We start from the raw sequence: 25,765 nt of genomic DNA on the forward strand, positions 1-25,765 counted from the left end.
CAGTTTCCAGAAGTTTGGTTAGTTGGTCACGTAGAATAGCCAGCGTCTAGATCAAGAAGAACATTAATTTTACATTTCAAACATTAATACCACATGAGGGTAACCAACATCCTGCCTTCAATACCTATATAGTGGTTTTCGAATATCATGTAGGTGGAGTTGTGTGACGTGTGTTTTTGTGTCTGGCTTATTTTAGTCTTGTGATTTGTACACAGTTGTCGATTGTTGTTCTTTTCCCTTAGATTGTCTGATGAGTCCGCCACCTATCATTTCTATAGACATTTTTAATACACATGAATTCATTTTTTTTTTGTTGAAACTTTACCTTGGAGTGGGATGCTCTGTTAAGTCAGACTAAGCACTGCCATCACCATAGTCTCCTCTGAGCCCTAGGCACACTTATCCTAAACTGCTTCTCCACATTCCCATCTATGGGGGCCCACATGTTCGCAATACTTCGTGAATCCTAATGGCTTCTCAACCCATCTAGTTACCTAAGGAATCATGTTTAATAGTCTTCTTCCTTTTGACCTGCTCCAGAAAATCAGTCCATTAAGCCCCATGAATTCCACCTATGATTTATTCATATCTTGAAATTGTCCATCTCTCTCTGTCGCTACTGCCATTATCTTAGTTTAAGCCACCATCACTTGTGGCCTTGACCAATACAACCGCCTCCAAACTGGCCCATCCGTAACCCTTCTTGCTCTCTCGAAATCCATCTCCATAAACAGCAGAATGAGCTTTCAAATATGTAAATCAGATCCCACTTTAAGGGTCCATTAGTTGATCTTAGGGTGTGTTGCTGGCTGGTTATAGTCTGAACTGTATAGAGTAGTCAAAAGAGTGCTAGCCCTTGCCTCATCTCAGCCTAAATTTCTTGCCCCTACATACTCTCTGTTTCAGGATTTCTATTGAAGAGATTAAATACGATGACCAAAGGCAACTCAGAGTGGAAAGGATTTATTTCATCTATGAAAGGAAGTGAGGGCACGAGCTCAAGGCAGGAAGTCTGGAGGCAGGAACCGAAGCAAAAGACTTGGGGGAGTGCTGCTTACTAGCTTAGTCCCCCTGGCTTGCTCAGCCTACTTTCTGGTACAACCCAGGACTATCTGCACTGGGATGAAGACCGCCCACATTGGGTGGGGCCCTCGTGTATCAATCATCAATCAAGTCAATATCCTAAAGACTTGCCCACTAAGCCAATTTTACAGGGGCGGTTTCTCAAGATTCCTCCTTCTAGCTATGTTAAGCTATGTCCTGTCGAGTCGACAGAAACCAATCGGCACACCTTCCTAGTACACATTCTTAAAGGTCCCTTAATATGCCTTGACTTAAAAGGCACCTAATCATGGAGCTCTTCCCAGACAGTCCACAACTAATTCATCAATGTACCTATTTTTCCTCACAGCACCAATTGCAATGAGTATTTCTTTTAACAATTTTGCTCTAATGCCATTTACTCCTATCGCACCTTAAAAAGAGTGCTGTGTACATTCATGTAAAACATGCTTAATGTGCTGCTTACCATTTAATTGACATTCAGCATATGCTTGTTTAATAATACCTAACCTCGTGAAGGCTGGGAGGAGCTACTGGGGCTAGCGTCTGGCATTTCTCTCTGTTTTGGTAAGTTTCTTTGTGTAGCGCCCGATGGAAGAAGATCCTTTCCCCGTTCACCAAAGAGATCTTTTCCTCTGTCCCGAGTGGCGCACGAGAGACAAACTGCTTCCAGACACAAAGCAGCAGGTGAAGGAGAGTAGCCTTATTTCCGAAGGACAGCATAATTCTGTTCTTAGGAGAGAAGACAATCTCCTGACGCAGGTGCAGGAAAACCTGTCAATCTCCTCTGGAGGAGGCGGGGATAGGGAGGGCCTCGGAAAGGGGCGGGTCTCTGGATGCTTCCCACAGCGCCCGATTGGCCCAAGCGAGCTCCGCCAGCGCCAGCCACGTTGGACGCGGGCATCCCCGCTGGAAGGCCACTCCCGGCCCCACAATGCACTGCGTGGCGCGTCACTCGGAGCGGCGGGTCCCTGTGCGACAGGTACGGCCCGGCCCCTCTTTTCAGCTTCCTCAGGGTCTCCGGGAGCTCTGCCTGGCTGTTTGCGCCCCTTTCGGGGTCCACCTCGGCTTGACCGGTAGTGTCCGAGCCGGAGCTTGGTAGTGGTGGCCGCAGAGTTTAGAAGGGAGGGTATGCGGGGTCCGGGTCCCTGCGATTTAGGGCTGCGAGCCTCGCGGCCGGCAGTTGCTGTTTGGCAGGCCTGTCCTAGGAGGGGCGGCCGGAGTAGGGGCGGCTGACGGGGATTGACGGTCGCTGTGGGCTGCCAGCAAGCGGTAGTGTTTACTCCTTGGCTCCCAATGTCAGAAGCACACCGACTCACTCGGGCTGGTAGATGGCCCGAGAAAGCTTGAGGTGGCATTCCTACTTTCTTTTGGGCGGGGTAGCCTGTACCCTGCGATTTGGGAAGTCTGAATGGGCGTTGCAATTGAAGGTTGTCCACGTTGGCTCTGGGAAGTCCCGTGAGACCCTGTTTAAAGGTACTTTGTGGACTCTCTGTGGCAGAAGAGAGACCCGAGAAATTGGCTCCACAAGTGGGGATCTGCTGCTTAGCTTCCGGGATCACCATCACCTGGAGTAGGTGGGACTCTTCAGAGCCTGCTCCTCCTGGGCTTAACTCAGGGCAGAGCCCAGGTGTCCGCCAGGCTACACGAGATAGAATCCCAGCTGATGGGTAGAGCGACCCCCTTTTTTTTTTTTTTTTTTTTTTTTTTTTTTTTTCCGGAGCTGGGGACCGAACCCAGGGCCTTGCGCTTCCTAGGTAAGCGCTCTACCACTGAGCTAAATCCCCAGCCCCTCGACCCCTTTATAAAACCGAGTCACATTCCATGTTACCAGTACCCACTCATTTGCCAGCACCGTGAGAAGTTAGGAGATGTCTTAAACAATACTTAGAACTTCAGGTGTGTAAAGGATGACTGAGAACTCAACCTGAACCCCGTAACCAAAAGTTACTGAAGCATCGGGCGCTTTTCCACTGAAGACGATCACATCACTTTAGTACTTTGTTTCTAGAGACTGCTTAACGTTTAGGTATGTTTTAGTTTGGTGTGTGAAAAGAAACTCTTGCAAAGGGATACTGTGACCTTCCTCCCCTTGTAGTGAAGAAGCTTGTATATGTTCAGAGGCAATGTTTTATAGAGGTGTTATCAGTTAGTAACAAATTACCTACTAGTCTAGGGGTTGAATAAATGATTTCAACTTTTGGGACTTGATTTCTCCAAAGCAAGATGAAACAAATACCCAACCTTACAGGTTCCTGGAAGGCTCAAAATGAGGTGTATGAAGTACTTGGTCTGCAGAGGGTAGGTAGGTAGCCTGTCAGTATAGAGCACAACAAAATACTTAAACCAAAACTTTTAGTAGATTACAGGCAAGTGCTTTTGGTGAGCGTAGAGGTAGAGGCTGTAGTGTCTTAAAAAGAACCTTGTGGGGTTGGGGATTTAGCTCAGTGGTAGAGCGCTTGCCTAGGAAGCGCAAGGCCCTGGGTTCGGTCCCCAGCTCCGAAAAAAAGAACCAAAAAAAAAAAAGAAAAAAAAAGAAAAAAAAAGAAAAAACCTTGTAAGATAGGTACTACTAGCGGCCATGGTTTAGAGATGAGGAAGTTAAGGCTTTGAAAAGCAAAGCTTAAGGTGTCTGCTAGAGCATGGATTTAAATCTGGACAATTTGGGAGTTTGGCTTTTAAAAATTCATGTATTTTAAAATTTTACACTTAATTGTGTGTGGCATGCATGTGCATGTGTGTATTCAAATTATGTTGGCACACTTGTGTATTTAGGTAAGTGTGAAGGTTAGATGTTGACTTCCAGTTTGGTCCCTGAATGCCCTCCATTTATTTGAGTTAGCCAGTCTCCCTGCCTGGGAGATCCCATTGCTTTTAGGGATTTCCTGACTCGCCTTGTTTTTACTTGAGTTTTAAGGCTCTGGATCTGCAGTCCTTATGACTGCGTAGTAAGTGCTTTAGCTGCCGAGCCATCTCCCCAGCCTGAATTTGACTTTTTTGATTACTATATTATGTTACCTTTTGAAGAAAATGTCCCCGTTTATTATTGTTATTTTAAAAAGATCAGCTAAGCCTGTAATCCCAGAACCTGGGAGGTAGAGACAGGAGGATCAGGGGTTCAAGGCCATCCCCACTCTTCCCAGATCATCCTCCACCTCCTTACCCACCCAATTTATGTTCTCATTCTCTGCCCCCCCACCCCTCCAACAAACACACACAGTTTCTCTGTGGCAACCTGGCTGTCCTGGAACTCTCTGTGTAGACTAGGGTGGCCTCAAACTCAGAGATCTATTTACCTCTGCCTCTTAAGTGCTGGTATTAGTGGCATGAACCACCACCCTGAGCTTCTTTCTTAAATGAAATAAAACAGACAAAAAAACAAAACAAAACAACAACAGCAAAGAAACCACAAAAATCAAGGAGTCCCTTTTGGATTCCTGAGCATGGGACTTGCTTGGAGTGTGGTTGATAATTGTGAAAACTGATTTCCCTTCTACTAGCAGTCATTGATTGCTTATGGCTTCTTGGCTAGATTTTGCCTGGCTTGCGGTGGTGCAGATCTTGTGTGCGCTGTCACATCCTCTGAGCTCCATATGTACTTCTGCCCTGTTGCATCTGGAAAATGCTGTTTTCCTTGAAGTCATCCTCCACCTCTGGCTCTCATACTCTCCCACCTCCATCCACTTCTGCACAGATCCCTGAGTCTTGAGCGGACAGGTATGATAAAGATATCCCATTTAGGGCTGTGTGCACCAAAGTCTCTCGCTTTCCTCATATTGTCCAGTTTGGGTTTCTGTGTTGGTTACTATCTGAGAAACAGCTTGTCTGGTGAGGGCTGGTCTATGGGTATAGCGATTGTTTGACTTCAGTAGCCATTTAACAGAATAGTAGTAGGTTCCCCTCACCCATGAGCCATACAGTTTCAGGTTCTTGCCCTCATTAACATTGTCAGTTATGGGTACCAGCTCAGGGAGTGGACCTTAAATTCAATTAAAAAAAAAAAAAAGATTGGTTACTCCTATAACATTCTGCCACTATTGCACCTCTGGGCATCGTAGGCAGGTCATTATTAGAGCTTGCAGGGTTCAGAGTTGGGTGAAATGGTTGGTTGCCTTTCTCCAGTAGCTTGTATAGCAACTTCTAGCACTATGAACACTGGCCAGTAGGCGTTGCTGTAAAATTATAATAAAGACTGTCTTTTATCCCGCACTAGATCCGGCACCGCAGTGCCCCAAAATATCTGGTAGACATCTTCATCTCAGTCAGCAAAGCGTCTCACCTGCTCTGCTCCATCCCATCTCACACTGCCGATGGCTTCTCTCTGAGCCTGACAACAATCTCTCTACCCGTCCAGTTCTCAAGGCGGGTTGTCACCATGTCAGACACACACATCCCAATTCCGTGGCGGCCTAGTGTCCCCAGCCACCACACACTCTCTTGAACTTAAATCGCCACATGAAAGAACACACAATAACCTCTAATCCAATTTATAAGATATAACTGCCCATCTAGACATACAAAGCCCTGTACACATCCATCCATTAAGAACATTCATAACAACCTGTAAATGTGTAGAGAGGAATCTTAACGTCAGCCTCCATGTTCTCTCCATGGCTTCTCTTTATGTTGTAATTCTGATATTGCAGCATCTGCCTTATTTTGATTTGCTAGTTTTAGTAAATTATCCTCTAGACTTTCCAATTTTTTCCTCTATCTCCTTGCTGTTCAGTCTGATCTGTGAGTTGTCAAATTCTTTTTTCTAACGTCTCTTCTAGCTCCTGTCTCCAACCTTCACTCTCCTCTTCCTGTTGCTTATTTTGACCTATGAATTCCTGAACCTTTAGTTCTAATGTTTCCTCTATGCCATGCTGCCAAGTCTTAAGCTTTTCCCTCTGTCGCTCAGACTCCTCTATGAACTTGAGAAAATTTTGTTCTAGTGTTGCTTGTAATTTCTTTTCTAAGGCAAGGAATTTGCTATCTAGGGCCGTCTTTTGAGAAGACATAGTAAATCAAGAGAATAAACATCGCAATACTGGTAAATAATAAGGTGTCTGTTTCCTCAAAATCCATCCCCATCAGACCATTCAAAATATCATTCCATAAGGCCCAAACAATATTCATTGTTTTTCTCATCTTTAAGTATTAAAAGATTATATATCTCTCTTTGCGTCAACGTAATAAGTAGGGGTGAAGCTTATGGAGGTCAAAGGACAATCTGATTAGTTCTTGCATTCCTATCTTGTTTGAGACAAGGTCTCTTGTTCACTGCAATATACCAGGCTATCTTGCCTCAGAGCTTCTGGGAACTCTTGTGTCTCCAATTCCTGTAGGAGCCCTGGAGTGTAGACATCTACTCATGGCCATTCTTGATTTTTCATGTGTTCTGGAAAGCTAAGCTCCTGTCATCAGATAGCTTGCTCTGCAAGTGCTCCCCATTCCGCCATCTGCCCCATCTCCCCAGCTTGCAAATGCCGTTTTCTAAATGTTTTAAACGTTTGGGAGAGATGGCTCAGGGGTTAAGAGTACTCGTTACTCTTGGAGAAGACTCTAGTACCCACGTAGCTGCTCACAACTACCTGTACTCCAGTTCCAACATATCCGGTGCCCTCTCTGTTCTCCAGCAGCACCAGGCATGCACATGTGTGCATACATACACGTGGATGAACACTCACATACATAAAGTAAGATATATATTTTTAAGAAGCTTGTTAAGTTTTCTTGTTGAAAAATCAAAAATCTTGTTGAAGATTCTTGAATATATTGTGTCATTATTTCAATTATTAATACTCTGTTTATTACTAATTTTGAAAGTTGTATAAATGTTTAGCCGTTTTGGCCTTGATTGTTATTTAATTGAGGTTTCTCATTTTAGGTCTTCTGTGGGTTGAGATGTCTATGATTTTATCCGCCTCAGTCGTGCGTGTCAGGGATGGATTACCGCTGTCTGCATCCACTGATTGTGAACAGAGTGCAGGAGTGCAGGAGTGCAGGAAGTACTTTAAGATGCTCTCGAGGAAGCTTGCTCAATTTCCTGATAGATGTACACTGAAAACTGGACGCCATAACATTAAGTAAGACCTCAGTTTGTTTCACTAGAGTCACTTGCCTAGAGGTTGTCATTTTAATGAAATGTAAGTGGTTACAATAGAACCTCATGTTTGAGTGACTTCAGAGAACTTACATTAAATAGTAGTCATGATGTTGTCAACCTTTTCTTGCAGATTCTCTGGATTTGATTCTGACTTTAGAAGACTCTATACTAGTTTTGCAGATCATGCTAAGAAGTAAAGTTTTATCCGACTGGGAGGAGAAACTCTCTGTCTATCCTCTAGGACTGGTCAGTAGGATAGAGTGTGACTTTATGCCATGCTGACTGAGTCCTTCAGGAAGAATGATATTTGGGCAGAAACTGTACAAATGAAAAAGAAGGTAGTTGTACAGAGGACTGGGTGGATGCAGAGTAAGGCTGGGTCAGCAGCTAGTGGATACGCCCTTTGATCTGTCTTAAAGGGTGGAAGGAAAGCCCATGGTGCCGAAGCACGGTGGACTCAGTTAGGAGAGGAACTTGAGGTCAGAAATGTAGGAATGGGACAGGCTATTTAGGATCCTCTACACCACGATGAGTGTGTTACTTCATTAATCCTGTGCAATAGGAAGCTGGTGGGGAGTTTTAAGCTGGAGACTTGTATGGTCTGGTTTGGGCTCCAAGTAGATGGACAAGCCGCTCTGAAGAGCAGACTGAGCAGAAGCAGAGTGACAGCTAGGGGCACTGTGGAGATGGCACCTGCAGCTTGATTGGGTGACAATGAAGGGTGGGGGGAGCTGGGTTAGTTTCGGGCCTAACACCTCTAAAGGGCCCTGAGAGGCTTTAGGATGTAAAGGAAAAAGAAAAGAACCATAGGTAGATTTTTAGCCTTAGAAACTGCATGCCTAATGGGGCTAAAATGAGCAAGACTAGACAGGTTGGTAGCATGTCCCCGGTAAGTTCTGTTTGGGCATGTTAAATCTGAGATGCCCATTCGATGTCCAGGGGCACAGTCAGCTGGATGTATGAGCCCAAAGCTTAGCAAAGAAGACAAGTGTGGGTTTAGATCTAGAAATCAGTTTGTGATTTGTTAAAATGGAAACTATTAAAACTGTGGAAACAAATGAGACCACTTTGGACAGCATCCATATGAAGCGATTAGAACAGTTAACCTGGGAGCCATGATGCTAATTATGGACATAGAAGGAAGGCAGATGATAATGAGGTCTATGTGGGTCATAGCGGCAAATAGCCTTACCGTTAAGATCAGACACTGTATTTTGAAGAATTAGAATTTGCCTAAGCAGGAGCAGGCGTCACATCTGAGAGTAAGAAAGGCAGGCAGAAGAAGCGGTGCGTGAGTGCTGCAGGGCAGGTTGTGAACCTTTGACTTGGTGCGAGTGGATGAAGATGTGCAGGTAGCCATGAGACAAGTGTGATCACTAGTGTGGCTCCAGGTCCTGTCCTGCCTGAAAGTTCAAATGGAGGGACGTTATTGCGATAGAGCAGGTTGCAGGTCACTGCTACAGATTTGAAGAAAGCCATTTGATTAAAAAACAAACGGGGTGAGGAATGGTGCATGTCTTTACACCCAGCACTCAGGAAACAGAGGTGGGCAGACCCCTAAGTTCCAGGCCAGCTAGAACTACATAAAAACAAAGTACAAAACCAAAGCAAACCCAAGGCTGTAGAACAGAGAGTAAAACAGAACATCTAAGACAGATGAGGCAGAGAGATCAACCTGCTACGAGAATGTGAAATAGAAAATAGATGTACAAATGAGAAAGAAAATGCCAACAGAAAGATGGCTCAAAGGCAGAATGGCCACGCCTGTGACGTTGAATACTAGAGAGGAAGCAAAGGAGCAAAGAGAACGAACAGAATGATAGCATCCTCAGAGATGAGCAGTCCATGGAGAAGGGGAGAGAGTGAAATCCCATGTGATTTTTTTTTTTTTTTAAGAGACGGGGTCTCACAGTGGAGTCCTTGATAGCATTGAGCTTGTTATGTATACCAGCCTAGCCCAGAACTCAGATCTGCCTGACTCTGCCTTCCTAGTGCTGGGATTACAGGCATGCGCTACTATACCTGGCCTTCATGTGGTCTCTCTAATCTAGTGGAAGGATGATGGGGATTTTGGAATCATTTGTATAGATACAGTTTAAATTTTGAGGGCAGAAATGCTCACTGAATTTAGAGAAGGCCAGGCTAGAACCTCACAGAATGTTCACACTTAGATCACGTAACTCTAAAATAATGGGCTATTTCATTTGCCTGGGGCTTTGAAGGTGTACCTAGAAAATAACATATTGGTTGTAGTGGTTGAATGGAATCAAAATGATATCTCAGCCTGCCTCTACTTAGGTGAAGACAAGACCTTGAAACCTTACAGCACTGTAGGTGGCAGGCTTTTATAACGTCCCCTGTCATTCTGTTCCATTTGTTGTGAGGTAGTGGTATAGACATCAGAGTTACCAGATACTGCCTTGAAGTATACATTAATATTGGTAACTACCAGAATTAAAAAACAAATCTTTTGATTTTTGTTTTGCCGTATCTTCTTAAGAGTACTAGAAATGTACCAAATTTTTACTATGTCCAAATTCTATTTAATTATGAATTTTAGACTTTATATAATTTCTTTAAACCCTATCTTATTCTACACAAAGAATTTGAAGCAATTTTCAAATATAATAATTCAAGAGGATAAACGAAGAAAGCAGATGAAAGGAATAGATTGAGGGGAATAAAGAACAGAGGTAACACTTGTGCAGATGTAGCCTGTGTGTGTGTTAGAACAGGCCTACAGGTACTGAGTCACCTTGTGCCAGAGGCAAGGCTGAGGAGTCAGCAGGAGGCTCAGTTCTCCTGTCCTGAGACAAGTACACAAATGGGGCAGCATTGTGCTAGCACCCCTTGAGTAGCAGTGGTGAGCTTGTTGTGGTTTTTCTTAGACTCCTTGGTATAAGCAAATGGCATGATACGAAGTTTACTTTTTAGATTGGTTCATTGATGGGTTGAATTTTGGCTTAAAATTGCTTTTATATTTACTTTGTATATTATACCTTGCATACACACTCTTGTACACCTTGGCACACAGTGCATGTAAAAGTCAGAGTTCAGCTGTTGGGAATTGGCTCTCTCCTCCCACCAAGTGGGTTTCAGAGATCCAATTCAGGTGGCCAGGCTTGGAGGAGGCAAGTGCCTTTTCCTGCTAAATCACTTTGCTAGTACACAATTTTTGTGTTCTTCAGGCAGTGTCTTACTATGTTCCTTTAGCTGACTTTGAATTTGTGGTGATCTTCCTGCCTCTGCCTCTTGAGTGCTTAATTGTAGGCTTGCACCACTGTGCCTGGCAATACAATGTTTTATGACATAGGTTACAAGTGGGATAAGTCAATAAGGGTCCAGTCTGATCCAAGATGATGGTTCAGATATCTGTAAATGTATACATTACATAACTTTTATAACCAGGCATTAAAAAAAGAGCTCTTCATGTTTTTTTTTTGTTTGTTTTGTTTTTGTTTTTTTTTTTTTGTTTTTTGTTTTTTTTTGTAGTCAAGCATTTAAAAAACAGTTGGAGAACAGAATTTTTTTAGCTCTAGTTCCAGACAAGAACCTGGTTTTATGTATTTTCCCTCATTAATACAAGGTCCTATTGGTTGCTTTCTAGTCTTTTGGGATGTTCACAGTTTGTGGCAGCAAACTTAGTTGTACTAGCTAGTTTTGTGTGTCAACTTGACACAAGCTGGAGTTACCACAGAAAAAGGAGCCTCAGTTGTGAAAATGCCTTCATGAGACCCAGTTGTAAGGCATTTTCTCAACTAGCAATCAACCATTGTGGGTGGTGCCATCCCTGGGCTGTAGTCTTGAGTTCTATAAGAAAGCAAGCTGAGCAAGCCAGGGGAAGCAAGTCAGTAAGTAATATCCCTCCATGGCCTCTGCATCAGCTCCTGCTTCCTGACTTGCTTGAGCTCCAGTCCTGACTTCCTTTAGTGATGAACAGCATCGTGGAAGTAAGCTGAATAAACTCTTTCTTCCCCAACCTGCTTCTTGGTCATGATGTTTGTGCAGAAATAGAAACCCTGACTAAGACAAATTGGTACCAGAAGTGGGGTATTCCTATGACAACTTGACCATATTTTGGGGAGGACTGTGGAAGGACTTTGGAACTTGAGCTAGAAGAACTATTAGGATGTTAGGAGCTTCTGTAGGAGCTTGGAAGATAATGTTGAGAACAGTGCAAAACATGGAGGCCTGGCTTGTGAAATTTCAGAGGGAAGATTAAAGACTCTTTATCAAGGCCATGCTGTTTTGATTATGAAGATTCTGTTGTTTTGGTTAGTTGGGACTGAAAAATCAGCTGTGATTAACAAGATGCAAGAACTACTAAAGTGAACCTTTGCATTACTGGGACTATTGATGCTGGTCAGCTGGAGCTAAGAAATTAGTGGCGATTAAGAAGAGACCAGCATCACTGAGGTGAAATCTTCTGGGAAGTGTTTCGGAGAGCACAAAGAGGCTGTACTCCAAAGATAGCCAAGGTTGTACCTTGTGCTGTGGCTGGACTTGGTAATGAGTAAGAGTCACCCAGGTGGGACTGGTTTTGAAGGCATGAAGGGGTCATGAAGAGCAGCTGAGGCTGGGCACTGTGAGAGGCCATGGAAGGCCATTGGTGAAGGTGCACCCTTCAGTGGCAATTGATGGCCCAGGACTGTAGGGGTCATGCAAAGGAGTTGAGGCCTGGCACCATGAAGAGAGCCTGTGAGAGGCTGTTGGTGAAGCTTAGCTGGAGTGGAAGACAGCAGTTTTTTAGAGATACCAGTCCCATGAGATGACCACCAAGAACAGCAGCAGCAGTGGAGAACAGGCATCTGGAGCCTAGAAGACAAGCAAGGTGGGTACTACAAAGGGCAGAGCTGGAGAAGTGATCCAAGCCCTTGGAGGAGCCTAGAAGATCTTGAGTGGATCCCAGACAGTTAGTTTGATTTCGCTTTTGATTGTGACTGTGCCCTGATATTTTTCCCTCTTGAAGTAAGAAAGTTTTTTAGTGGAGTCCACAGTTAAGAGACTTTGAATTGTAAAAGAAATTGGATATTTTAAATGGATTGAACTTTTAATATGTAAAGACTGTGTGACTCTTTTTAGATCTTGGGGATGAATAAGAAAGTAAGGGTTGAGGCTTAATAGTGATGTGTTTGTATGTCAAGTTGACAAGGGGTCAATTGTACTGGCTAGTTTTGTGTGTCAACTTGACACAAACTGGAGTTATCACAGAAAAAGGAGCCTCAGTTGAGGAAATGCCTTCATGAGACCCAGTTGTAAGGCATTTTCTCAACTAGCAATCAAGCATGGAGGACCCAGCACATTGTGGGTGGTGCCATCCCTGGGCTGGTAGTCTTGGGTTCTATAAGAGAGCAAGCTGAGCAAGCCTGGGGAAGCAAGACAGTAAGTAACATCCCTTCACGGCCTCTGCATCAGCTCCTGCTTCCTGTCCTGCTTGAGTTGCAGTCCTGACTTCCTTTAGTGATGAACAGCAACTTGGAAGTGTAAGCTGAATAAATCCTTTCCTCCCCAACTTGCTTCTTGGTCATGATGTTTGTGCAGGAATAGACATTAATCTAATAGAAATTGGCAGTTTATTTGTATTACTTGACTTTAATTTTTTTTCATGACCTTTTGTCTCCTTCTATAAGGCAGATAAAACTCAAGGGCTCTGCAGTGACAGTGTCGTGGCACACAGCCTGAAGCTGCCACCAGACTGCCCATCTTGGTCCTGGCCATGCTGAGTATCTCTCTTTCCAAGCCCACACTTCAGCCTGTTTGTTCTGAGTTCCCCTCTTTACTAGTATTTCATTTTCCTGATGATCTCACTGTCTTCTCAGGTTGCATGTAGAACTTGTTCAACTACTCTTTCTCACCACTTAAATATTAAAATTCTTTAAATATTAAAATTCTTTAATTTGCTCTCTGTAATTGGGTTGTAACTCATTGAGGAAAGTGACCCACGGCTGTCTAATCTATTTTAAATATATATTTTTAATTGAATATGTGTACGTGCAGGAGTGTGGAGGCTGTATACATGGATTTGTGTCCATGTGAGCACAGGTCCTCTTGAAGTCCTTGCGAGTTCATGTCAGGTGGGAATGAGCCACCTCTGCATTAGCACGTGCTCCTAACCATAGAGCCCGCTCTCCAGCCCAGCCTAACCTATTTGAAGTCTTCATCTTTTAGTATAATGGTTTTCAAATCTGTATAGAAATTGAGTGTCAAAGTAACAAGTTATAATTGTAGGCTAAGTCACTTAGTACCTCATTCTGAAGTCTAGTTGACCTGGCAGAGAAAGACTAGAGGCTTCAAGGGGAAATGTAAGAATAGTAATGTTTAAAATGGAGACAGCTCTTTTAATTTTCTCCTTCTGTGAATGGGGGAAATGATGGGTTTTCTCTGACTGCAATGGCCCATGGGTCTTTTTGCTGGTAAAGCACATTCCTCAGTGTTTGGCTGGCATTAGTACAGTGCCTTGCACATGTCAGAGCAGCAGCTAAGTATGAGAGAGAGAGAGAGATGCATGCCCCTGTTGGCTTTCAGTTGCAGTGATAAACATCATGATCAAAAACAACTTGGGGAAAGCATTTGTCTTACACTTTCTGATCACCGTCCACTGTGGAGGAGATTCTGGGCAGGAACTCCAGCGGGGGCAGAGTAAGTCAGGAGGGTGGCGCACACCTTTAACCCCAGCTCTCGTGATGAAGAGGGAAGTTGACAGCTGACACCAACTATGGCCGATACTCTAGGATTTTACAGGTTCCCAGCCGTGGAAATGAGTCTGTTTTCTCCAAAAGGGCTTTTTTAGCTTTGGAAAACCTTATTGGTGGTCTTGTTGCTTGGTCAAAGTGTGCAGGGTTGAGTGTCAGACTATTTATTTGTGTGATTTTGCAGTCGGCAGTGATATTACAGTAATTTTAAAGGGACTAGGGTTGCATAAATTAACGAATATACTTTCCTCGTGCTGTAATAAATATCTAATGAATAAACTTATTACTTTGAAAATGGCTAAAGCAATCATGAAAATTAAATTGTGTCCTCTGAGTCCTTAAAACTCTGGCTGGCTTTGGAGTTAAAAAAGATCAGATTGTGTATTTGAGATTTCTTTTAATTTTGAGACATTGATCCTGTGAAAAGACAAATGTCCTTTGGGGACCAGTCATACCCCACTGTGAATTTTAATAGAACAATATGATTACTTAGTTCTTTCTCTGGGAGTTGAGTTGAAGTGAGTGAAGGCTTCTGGCCTCCTAGGTTTCCTCCTGCTTGAGGATGCAGTTTCTTTGTATTTGCCCCTAAACTGCTTCCAGTGGGAAATGCTGTCGAAAGCCTCTGTCTGTTCCAGTCAGTATCAGGGCTTTCCTTTCATTCTTTGGTGATTTTTTCTTACTGCAATAGTTGTAGCTTGAACAATAGCATAATTATTCACCACCTACAATTAGCAGGTACTTTACCTAACATCTTTAGATTTTGCAGTGGCTCTGAATGCTTAGTAAGTGGAGTGCTTCTCCAATGTGGGTAAAGGCGAGCTCATAACTCTCGTTAGTTTAAACAAAAAAGCAGAATGTATCATGAGAGCTTGCTTGTCAAGTGCTCGGTCCGCAGTCTTTTTTCTGTGCAATCTCTTGGCCTTTGTAGATTTTCTATTCTTCACAGATTGGGAGACACTTACCAGCAGCTACAGAAGCCTTAGTGGAGTTGTGTACCTACCCTCCCTTGGTGTCAAGAGGAGGGCTTTGACAGGACTACTCATTGTGGTTAGGAAGGAGGGACACTCACAGTTGGCCTCCACACACTCCAGTACACATGTGGCATATCCAAGGCTATATATAATAGGTGGTAGGCTAGAGGCCTTCCCTTTAGGGAAAAGAAGAAAGGATGCAGGTAGATACCCATAAACAGTACTGTCACTTCACCGATGTGACAAGTGGTGAGACTTCCAATGGAAAGACATTTCAAAAGCTGATGAATAGTGGAGCAGAACCCCAGCCTTGCCTTTTGTCTTCATGGTCCATGTTCTCTCATAACATTTATGCCCTTTCCCTTACTCTAATTCTTTCAACTTTTTAATGGAGAGAGAAGTTAATCAGGTTAAAAAAAGGAAGTAAATGAAATACCTTTTTTTTATTGTTGAGAAATGAAGTGTATGTGTGAAGCCTAAATTTAATGGGACAGCTACCAAGCCACTTCAGAGGGATAGCAGAATATGCAACTGACTGCCCTGCTTGCCTTACTGGTAGCCTTACATCACTTCTCTGCCCTTTATTCTGGCAAACCTGTGGCTGTCAACATCATGTCTATTGAATAGACTCAGGAGCTGACCTTGGAAGCACATCGCTCTTTCACAGTTTCTGTGGGAAAATAGTACTCATGGCTCTGCTAATGTGATCAAGTTGGGCTCCTTAAAACTCTCCAAGACTCCTTTACCTTTCTAAGTTGACATTGCCTGGTGTGCTGCATATGAATAGACACGTTTATATTTAGTGAAACTAAAATTAAAGGCTAAAATAGGTCTTTTATTCATGGATTGATATAATTCGTGATTTGGTGCTTTCATTAGTAATTGAAAGTTGGCAGTGTGAAAGAAGGGTAAGTGAAGAGGTCTGCTACAGTGCTGTATACAGCTGACTCAGTGAGTTCTTTCCCTCTGTCCCACTGTGGACCGGCTTGCTTTCTTAGTTTATTTTGTATCTATAGGACAATACATCCTACTAAACATACCAGCAGTGAACATATGTTATATTGTCAAATTCTTTTAATATTGAAAAGAATATATACTTTAGTAAAATTTTTGTGAAAGTTTTTATTTCAAAAGTACTATTTTTTCTTAATACTTGGCAACTTTAATATAAAGTTTGGAAAGCTATTTAATGGACCATGTAGCTACAAAGGATAAGGAGGCTTTTTATGTGTGATGATATAATTGAAGAATGAAAATAATATATGTGATGTTATGTCATTTAAAATTGTTTGCTATATATTTTGTCATTTAACTTCCTATGCTTTGTGTGTGTGTGTGTGTGTGTGTGTGTGTGTGTGTGTGTGTGTGTGTGTGAGAGAGAGAGAGAGAGAGAGAGAGAGAGAGAGAATATGAATGTGTGTTTATGTGCGTGGTGTATTAAATAATTGTTTCAAGTAAATCTTGGGTAATTGTATTTCAGGGTCTTGGAAGTCAAGGACCTTGTCTTTGACATTAAACCGTACATAGTGACATGGTGGACCACAGGTGTTCTGTGATCTGCTGAAAAGGAATATCATTGCTTTTACTGTGTATTCATATAGTGCAAAAGGCCATCAGTACTTAATTGGTTATATGTAAAGTTTGACAAATTGTATCTTAAATTATATGTCAGGGAAAGTTTTATGTCCAAAATCACTCATTTAGGTGTCATTTATGGTGACATATGCTAGAATTAACTTTTTAACAAAGTGATTAGAAAGAGCAGAGCCCTGGTCCAGAAGTTGTGTGTCTTTCAGTCTCACTTACCCTGGATACACTTGATCCTCAAAGGACTGAGTTCCTCATGTCTGTACTGGGGAGGTATATTGAAGATGTATTGAAGTTTGGTTAAGTTTCTTGGCCAGGAGAAAGGTGAGGCTAGAAATGTCAACTATTGGAACTAAAGCCCAGAAACAGAGAGGAATTAAAACTTAAGAAAGAAAGAAAGAAAGAAAGAAAGAAAGAAAGAAAGAAAGAAAGAAAGAAAGAAAGAAAGAAAAGGAAAAAAAAAAAGAAAATTGGATGGAGCTGGAGAGATGGCTTAATGGTTAAGAATACCCACATGGGGGTGGCTCACACCCACCCATAACTCCAGTTCCAGATGATCTGATGTCTTCTTCTGACCTCTGTGCTAACAACACACATATGATGCACATACATACATGCAGACAAATACTCACACATGTTAATTTTTTTTTAACTGACAGGGTGTTGTGGCATGAGCTTGTTATTCCAGGATCAGCAGGCTAAGGCCAGAAGGTCTTGAGTATGTGACCAACCTGGGCTACAAAGAGTTGAAAGCTGTCTCAAAAAGGGTGTGGGGGCACATGCCTTTCAATCTCAACACAGGTTGGGTGGTGTCCTGGGAAGAAGCAGCAGGTGAGTTTGAGGCTAGCTTGGTCTACATAGTGAGGTCCAGCATAGTCAGGGTTGGGAGGGGTAGAGGGAAGAAGTTGGGGGGGGAGGGGAGGGGAAGGAGAAAGGGAGAGAAAGAGAAAGAGAGGACAATGGTAAATTAAAACAATTATACTCACCGGGGGCTGGAGAGATGGTACTTGCTACACAATCATGAGGACCAGAGTTTGGATTTTAACACCTACATTTTAAGCCCTGCATCCCCAAAATACCTGTAACTCCAATTCTGAGGGAAATGACTCCCTTTTCTGGCCTCCTTGAGCATAGGCATGCACACCTGAACACATGTGTACATAGACTCATACAGACACACACAGACACAAGTAAATCTTTAAGAAATTATACTCAGTGGACTGAGCATGTAGCTGAAACTCTAGGTCTGATCTTCAGTACCACATAAACCAGGTATTCAAGGAGGTAGAAGCAGGAAGATCAGAAGTTCGAAGTCATTCTCAGCTTCATAAGAGTTTAAGGATAACCTAGGATATAGGAGAGCCTGTCTTTAAAAAAACTAATAAAAACCAAAAAAAAAAAAAATGCCTAAGTTAGAGAAAAAAGAGTGTATCCATTGACAGTGCACACATGCATGTGTAGTTACAGTGAAGGGAGCAGAATCATGACTGCAGATTTGTGTAGTCATCTATGGGTACTCACTGCAGTACCACACCTTCGATGTTATCATTGATAGTCTCTGAGATCATCCCCAGTTTTGGATATGTTAAAGATAAGTTGACCTGAAGTAGAACAGTGACTGGAAGAGTAGGTTATTTCTGTGTTTTAGTCAGTGATTCTCTGAGACTTTGCTTTGTGTAGGTAGTGCTAGGCTGTAAACAAGTGAATGATGCCTATTTGGTTCTTCTTTATTTGTTAATTTGAGTAATTATTATGTACTAGACCCAATATTTCAGGAGCTAAGAATACAATGCTGAGCAATCCAGAAGCCATCCCTGCTGTCCTAGAGTACAGCTGTTAGTGAGAGAGACATTGCAGAGTGCAATATGTAGTGTACACTTGGAGCTTGAGCAGTTGATGGTTACTAACAGCTGCTGTGCTATGACCATGAGGTGGCTTCACTTTAGATCAGTGGTTCTCAACCTTCCCAATGCTGTGACCCTTCAGTACAGTTCCTCATGTTGGGTAACCTCATAGGTGACCCCCCCCAACCATAAAATTATTTCTTTCATACTTTATAACTGTAATTTTGCTACTGTTTTGAATGGCAGGGTAAATATCTGATATGCAGTTTCCAAGGGGGTTCAGACCTACAGGTTGAGAACCACTGATTTAGATCATGCACTCTGCAAAGGCCGTTAAGAATAGATGGTTGAGGAGACTTAAGATTTGGAGTGCAGGGGGAGTGAAGAAGATCGTGTCCTGCAGTCTTCTCGGGATAGGATTGACTGGGCTGGGAGTAGGTTGGCGTTCTTGAAGCTCTGAAACAGGCCTCTGTGGCTGGAATGCAGAGGGAAGAAGATGAAGTAGACAAATTGGAAAGGTTCCCGAGCATGGGGAGGGTGTGTGTTCTAAAAGTCCTTAAGTCTCATTGCTCTTTATGTAGGTGGGAAAATCAAAACAAAACAAGTGAAAAAATTGATATAATGAAAGTTGATATGTTGTAGAAAGATTATAGCCTCTGGAGCTAAATGTTTACTCCAGTCTTGGTTTGTCGTACTGGGGTTCAGATCAGGGCTTTACACATGCTAGACAAGTACTCTACCAGCTGAGCTATGTCTGCAGCTGCACCTTCTCTGCTTCTTACTCGTGTGGCTTTGGGTTGGTTACTGACCTCTCTGAGGCTCTTCATTTGCAGAATGGTTCTAGTAGTAGCCTTCTGTTCTGAGGGTGAATTAAAAGAATTATGCAGAATATTCAGCAGAGGTCCCAATTCCACTGAGCGGTCAGTAAATGTACTTACTGTTGTTTCTGTTGCTCCTCTTACCTTCCTCCTCCTCTCTCTGTCCTCCTTAAAGCATAGTGTCTGTGTATAGAACATGAACCAAGTGAGACTGATGGGTGCACACAGCATGCTTGTAGTGATGTTAGACTGTTTCTTTAGTCTTTAGTGAGATGGTAAGAATCTCTGTCTTGCCCAATAATAATTGAAAAAGCAATTATTATGTGATTATAAATGTAGATTGACAGAGCAGGCATGTGAGGAAGCTGTTTTTCCATTCAGAGAAAGAATTATAAGGCTAAATTTACTATGAAAGCCAACTGTAGAATGCGTTATAGCCATTTCAGACAGTATCCTACAAGTAGATGATGTCCTGAAAATGCCAGCATATAATCTTTAAAAACAAAATAGGATTTTCTGTATTTCTCACTCAAATCTTCCAGTTAAATTTAGCACAAACAAGATTTGCTATAAACTATGTGGTAGGCGTCATGATGAGAGAAGACCAGCAAAACTGGTATAATAAAAAAAAAATGTGACCCAAAATTTTCAGTCACATTTTTGGACGATAATGAAATAACTGTCTCACTAGTTGGGAGTTCTGATGGATGGAGGCCAATTACTCATTGGTCCAAGTTATTCAAACTATCGTGGAGTTTATCCAAGTGCTAATGACAAGGCAAAGAATGTTGACAAGGACAAAGTACTTTGAGACAAGAAATCACTTGAGAAAATACCTTTTAGACTGTTCTTTGTGGTACCTAACTGTAATCCCAGCATTTGGGAATCTGAGACAGGAGGATCAGAAGTCTGAGGCCACCCTGAGCCAATAAATTCAAGACCAGTTCAAGACTAGTTTGGACTATGTAGCTAGCAATCCTGATTCAGTGCCCACCCCACCAAAAGTACAAAAACAACAAAATATTGACCTTTGATTAAAATACTAAGTTTTAGAAAAATTCCATATGCTATATAGCTAGAGTCTTTAATTAATGATTCTTGAGAAGACATGCAGTTGTCTTTGTGAACATATGTATATAAGGGTAGAAAACACAAATGTTTTATAAAACAATAAACATTCCAATTTCTTGTTCTTCTTGTTCCTCCTCTTCCTCTTCCTCTTCCTCCTCCTCCTCTTCACAAAATGTTCTAACATTAATTTTATGTCCTACTAATAAGTTACAGCCGTAGAAATTTTATGAAAATGACTATTTACCAAGTGGAATTTTAGAATTTAGAAAGGAGTTTCAGGTTCTGGAATAAGTTCAGTACAATTTTACAAGTGTGAACTATACTGTAAAAGGTAAAAAGAGAATTAGTAAGATGGCTTGCCCAAGGGGAGGAAAATTGAGTACCTATGGACAGAAGATGCAGTAAGAGAAGATCAGTACACAGTCTACTCTTTCTCTTTTTTAAAAAATTAAATCATGTAAGCATACTTACTCCAAATGTTAAATGAAAAGAAGTTCTGAATGCTGGAGAGATGGCTTACCAGTTAAAAGCTCTTGTTGCTACACAACCATGATGACTAATGTTTAAATTCTAGCACCTAACAAGCCAGGTATCCTACACATGCCTGTAATCCCAGCTCCAAGAAGGGTGGAGACAAGAGAGTTGCTGAGGCTTGCTGACTTCAGTGACACTGCTGAAAGGAAATAGGAATAGGTGGAAAGTGAGGGAGGAGGACTTTGACCCCTTCTGGCCTCTGAGCATGTGCAGGGATGTACACCAACACACACACACACACACACACACACACACACACACACACACACACACACAGAGAGAGAGAGAGAGAGAGAGAGAGAGAGAGCGCACTAGTATGGATCAGGCTGGCAATACTATATAGCACACGCGGGACCTATAGCCTGGATGTTGTATTGATTTCCTGTTCTACATCTATACCATCTGTGTGATTAGTACAATAAAAGGATACTTAGGTGACTCATTAAATGGTTAATTTGTGTTTCCACTGCTTTTGTGGAGGGTTGCCCTTTAAGCTGCTTAGATCCTTATGTATGTGTGTACTTTTCCCCTTGCTTTCTGCTCGCCAATAAGTTCCAGAAGCATACACATCCACAGCTTTGGCTGGTACTGTATGTTGGCTCCTTTAAAGTTGTTGTTGGAATATGTAACAATGTTAATATCTTCATTGCCATAGTAGCAGTAGTTTATAGTGTATAGAGTCCGTCTTGTGAAACAACGAATTACCTTGATTTAATTTGAAATTTTAAAACCAATGTTTTTTACACTGTAGTTTTATTAGCTCTCTCGGCGTGAGCTACATGATGTTGTGCACTGAAAATTATCCAAATGTTCTCGCCTTCTCTTTCCTGGATGAGCTTCAGAAGGAGTTCATTACTACTTATAACATGATGAAGACAAATACTGCTGTCAGACCATACTGTTTCATTGAATTTGGTAAGGGCCTGGTTTTGTTTGTTTTATTCTTTGTACTTTTTTTTTATTACTGTCTCCAGTCAAATTTTCATCAAATATTGGGGAGAAAGGGAGAAACTTTTGCAATCTTGATTTTGATAGAATAATTGGCAAAAGATCTATGGTTCTTAATTTAGATGTTTATTAGGACAAAAGTGTGTTTGAGTTGTGAAGGAGATCATATTAGTCCAAAGAATGAATCCCAGAGGGCACATTCTCAGTGAGAAATTTACTCCGTTTTGTGTTTATGTGCTGGTCTTTTACAGTCTGTTTAATGTAGGGCAGGGGTTGCCAAGTGCTTGATAGAGAAGACCAGAGAGTGCGTATTTCAGATTTTATAGGCCTTCTAGTCTCTGCCACAACTACTTAGCTCTGATATTGTAGCTTGGAAGCAGCCACAGGCAATACATAAATGAATGAGCATAGTTATTGTCTAATAAAACTTTATTTACAAAACCAGCAGTTTAGATTTGGCCTATGGGCAGTAGTTTGCTCAACCAGAAAAGTCTGGCCAACGTCACGGATTTCTTTATATAGAAAGAGGGGAAATAGTAAAAATAAAATTCTGCTTAGAAGATATTAGGAAATCTCTTTTATTCATTCTTTGAAACTTATTCTTCAGAACATACTAGCTAATGGTATAAGAAATAAGAAAACATTTATAAAAACACACTGCTTGTGGTGTAATTCGTATGTAATTACAGCTGATAAAAGATTGACCATTTTGTGAGGTAAGAATATAAACATGAAGGCAGTGGTTGACAAAGCTGTTTTCTTTTTGTAATCCCTTGAAGTCTCTACTTAGGTAGGCAGGCTCTGGTTCTAGTAACTTAACTCTAGCTAGGGTTTACTGTTTAGAGTATAGAACTGATTGATGACTCCATGCTAGAGTGGCCTGTTAAACAGAAGTAATATTGGAAATCCCATGACAAACTGAATAGTTTTGAATAACAATTTTAACTTTATGAAATTTATGTCCATAAGCATCACCCCCTCAAATGATTTAATTAACAAATGACTGTAAGGAAATTTATTTTTATTTTACATAGATAACTTCATTCAGAGGACCAAGCAGCGATATAATAATCCCAGGTCTCTTTCAACAAAAATAAATCTGTCTGACATGCAGATGGAAATCAAGCTGAGGCCCCCTTACCAAATCCCAATGTGTGAACTGGGATCAGCCAATGGAGTCACGTCTGCATTTTCTGTTGACTGTAAAGGTGCTGGTAAGATTTCTTCTGGTGAGTTGTGGATCTCAATTATTTTATTAAATCTTTTAAAGATAACAGAGGAACTCTTGAAAATGAATTGTTTTACTTTAGTGATTTAAGTCAACTACATGAGAATATGGAAGTTCAAAGCAGCCCATCTTTCCAGTTGTTATAAAGTAGGCTGCTGAAGACGTGACTTCTGGAAAGTACTTTCAAATGACAATCACAGAAGATTTCTTTGCTAAGAAAACATTCGATTTCTTTGTAAACATTTTTCCAGGAATGTAGGTCTGAGAAGTACTTTCCATCAAATGGCTATATTTAGTATAGGAGTCTGTCTTAAGTGTAACTGTAAAGGTTGTGGTGCTTATCTACTCAGATCTCCCCTTCCAAAGAAAGTACACAAGACTTAACAGTTGGGACAGGATGAAACTTTTACTTAAAGTGAAAACCTCACTGTTTCATAAAAGTATAGTATGCCATTATTGGACTATTTCTTAAAACTTTCGTGAGGCTTTCGGTAATGTCTGCTTCCATATAATGCCAGTTGTGTGTCTGAGGTTCTGTCACCTCCTTAGCTGAAACAATAGCACTTATGTCCCTTTATGCTCCTAGCCTAATTTTTTTTTGGTAAAGCATCTTCAGTTTAAGACCTTTTTTTGGTCATTTTTGACATCTTCCCCTGTGGTGATTTGCATATGCTTGGCCCAGTGAGTGGCACTATTAGAAGGTGTGGCCTTGTTGGAGTAGGTGTGTCACTGTGGGAGAGGGCTTTAAGACCCTCATCCTAGCTGCCTGGAAGCCAGTATTCTGCTAGCAGCCTTCAGATGAAGATGTAGAACTCTCAGCTCCTCCTGCACCATGCCTGCCTGGATGCTGCCATGTTCCTGCCTTGATGATAATGGACTGAACCTCTGAACCTGTAAGCCAGCCGCAGTTAAGAGTTGCCTTGGTCATGGTGTCTCTTCATAGCAATGGGAACTGGTATTGCCATGAGAGGCCCTGCCATGCTTTTGTTTAGAGAATTATGGATTTTGGAATTTGGGGAAGCAGTGGGGCTTAGTGGACCATCCTAGTAGGAGACATTGGTGCTAACGATAATTCGAACTGTGTAGACCTGGCCCAAGATGTTTCAGTGGGGGAGAATTTTAGTATGTGGCCCAGAGTGACTGTTATTGTGATATTTTGGTGAAGAATATGGTTGCTTTTTACCGTTGTCTGAAGAGTCTACCTGAGGCTAAAGTAAAGGGATTTGCAATAAATTACTTTGTCAAAGGAAGTTTCAAAACACTCTGGTATAAATTCTGATGTGTGGTTACTTTTTTTTTTTTAATAATTTTGATGAAAACAAGCAAGATGAAAAAGAAGTATACAATGTGTGGTTTAAAGAATAAAGGGGCAGCAGGAGGTAGAATGGAGCTGAATCCTGTGTTCAAGGAGATAAACAGATTAAAGGAGCGGTGACTTGGGGCAGGATTTCACCAGCTAAGCTTACTGTTTATGCTTCTGCACCTGAACAAGGAATACTTATATCTAGATGTTATTATTACCTGGTTATTGCTTTCATTTAGACTTTTAATTTGGAATGAACTACAATCCAGAAGTGGAGTACACGATTGTGATCTAGTTCTTGAGGCTAGAAGACACAGGATTTTGATCTGGCTCTTGAGGAATAGTAACCATGAAAAAGCTTTGGCCCAGGCATGGTGGTACAGGCTTTTAATTCCAGGAGAGAGGCAAGCAGATCTCTTAGTTCAAGGCCAGCTTGAGACAGATCAAGTTCCAGGGTTAAAAAAAGGCTTAGATCCAGGCATGGTGGTATATATCTTTAATCCTAGCACTCAGGAGACAGAGCCATGCAGATCTCTTGAGTTCAAGGTCAATCTACAGAGCAAGTTCCCAGGACAGCCAAGGAAGGAGTTGGAAAACAGAAAACTGGTGATAGTATAATAGAACAAGGGGGCCATGTTCCAGCTCCAGCAAGCAGCAGAACTGGAAAGCTCCAGCCATGTGGCTCTGACTTTAGAGTCATGAATGGAAGGGACCACAGGGACAACTGTGCTGGTGAACTGGAGCTAAGACATTAGCGTGATTAAGAAGAGACCAGCGGGGTTGGGAATTTAGCTCAGCGGTAGAGCGCTTGCCTAGCAAGCTCAAGGCCCTGGGTTCGGTCCCCAGCTCCGAAAAAAAGAAAAAAAAGAAAAAAAAAAAAAAAAAAGAAGAGACCAGCATCACTGAGATGAAATCTTCTGTGAAGTGATTTCTGAGAGCACAAAGAAGCTGTGTTCCAGAGATGGCCAAGGTTGTACCTCATGCTGCAACTGTACTTGGTAATGTGTAAGAGTCACCCAGGTGGTACTCATTTTGATGGCATGGAGTGGTCATGAATAGCAGTTGAGGCTCGGCACTGTGAGAGGCCATGGAAGGCCATTGGGGAAGGTACAGCATCCGTTGTAGTTGATAGCCCAAGACTGAAGGGGTCATGTAAAGAAGTTGAGGCTTGGCACCATGAAGGGAGCCTATGAGAGGCTATTGGTGAAGCCACAGCAGAAGACTCCAGGGAATTGAGTATGTCAGTATCATAGGATGGATGATCACTAAGAACAGCAGCAGCAGTGAAGTGGAGTCAGCCAGAGCCTAGAGTGCTAGAGAGGGCAGGGATGACCCAATCCCCTTTGAGGGGCCCAGAAGATAATGTGTGGATCCCGACATTGGAAAAAGAAGTTATGAAAGTGCCTTGGATACCCCACGATGTTAGAGATGGCCAGAGCCTTGGTATATCTGCTAAAGAAAGCTGCAAACAGGGAGTGGGACCAGCCGAAGAGAAAGAAATGTGTTGCAGTCAACAAAGACGAAAGGAGTTGCAGACCTGAAGAGCACTTGACATCAGACATGGAGATGCTGAGTCTGGAGTTTGCCCAGCTGAGTTTTGGTCTTGCTTTACACCA

At 42.1% G+C, this 25,765-nt stretch overlaps 1 protein-coding gene across 6 annotated transcripts in view; it reads left to right on the plus strand.

Annotated features, from left to right (window-relative positions):
* The first annotated feature begins 1,998 nt into the window (after nucleotides 1-1,998).
* The window catches only part of Sec22a (SEC22 homolog A, vesicle trafficking protein), a 59,710-nt gene continuing 35,943 nt past the window's right edge, over nucleotides 1,999-25,765 (plus strand). For 2 of the 6 annotated variants that reach the window (XM_087575275.1, XM_087575277.1), the window contains exons 1-5: nucleotides 1,999-2,044; nucleotides 4,595-4,779; nucleotides 6,935-7,133; nucleotides 21,422-21,585; nucleotides 22,653-22,847. In XM_087575275.1, coding sequence (XP_087431401.1) covers nucleotides 6,952-7,133; nucleotides 21,422-21,585; nucleotides 22,653-22,847 — 541 coding nt within the window. In that variant the 5' untranslated portion in view covers nucleotides 1,999-2,044; nucleotides 4,595-4,779; nucleotides 6,935-6,951. 6 annotated transcript variants of the gene reach the window in all.

This window comes from Rattus norvegicus, chromosome 11, assembly GCF_021556685.1.
Source record: "Rattus norvegicus strain SHRSP/BbbUtx chromosome 11, alternate assembly SHRSP_T2T, whole genome shotgun sequence".
Classification (NCBI taxonomy): Eukaryota; Metazoa; Chordata; class Mammalia; order Rodentia; family Muridae; genus Rattus; species Rattus norvegicus.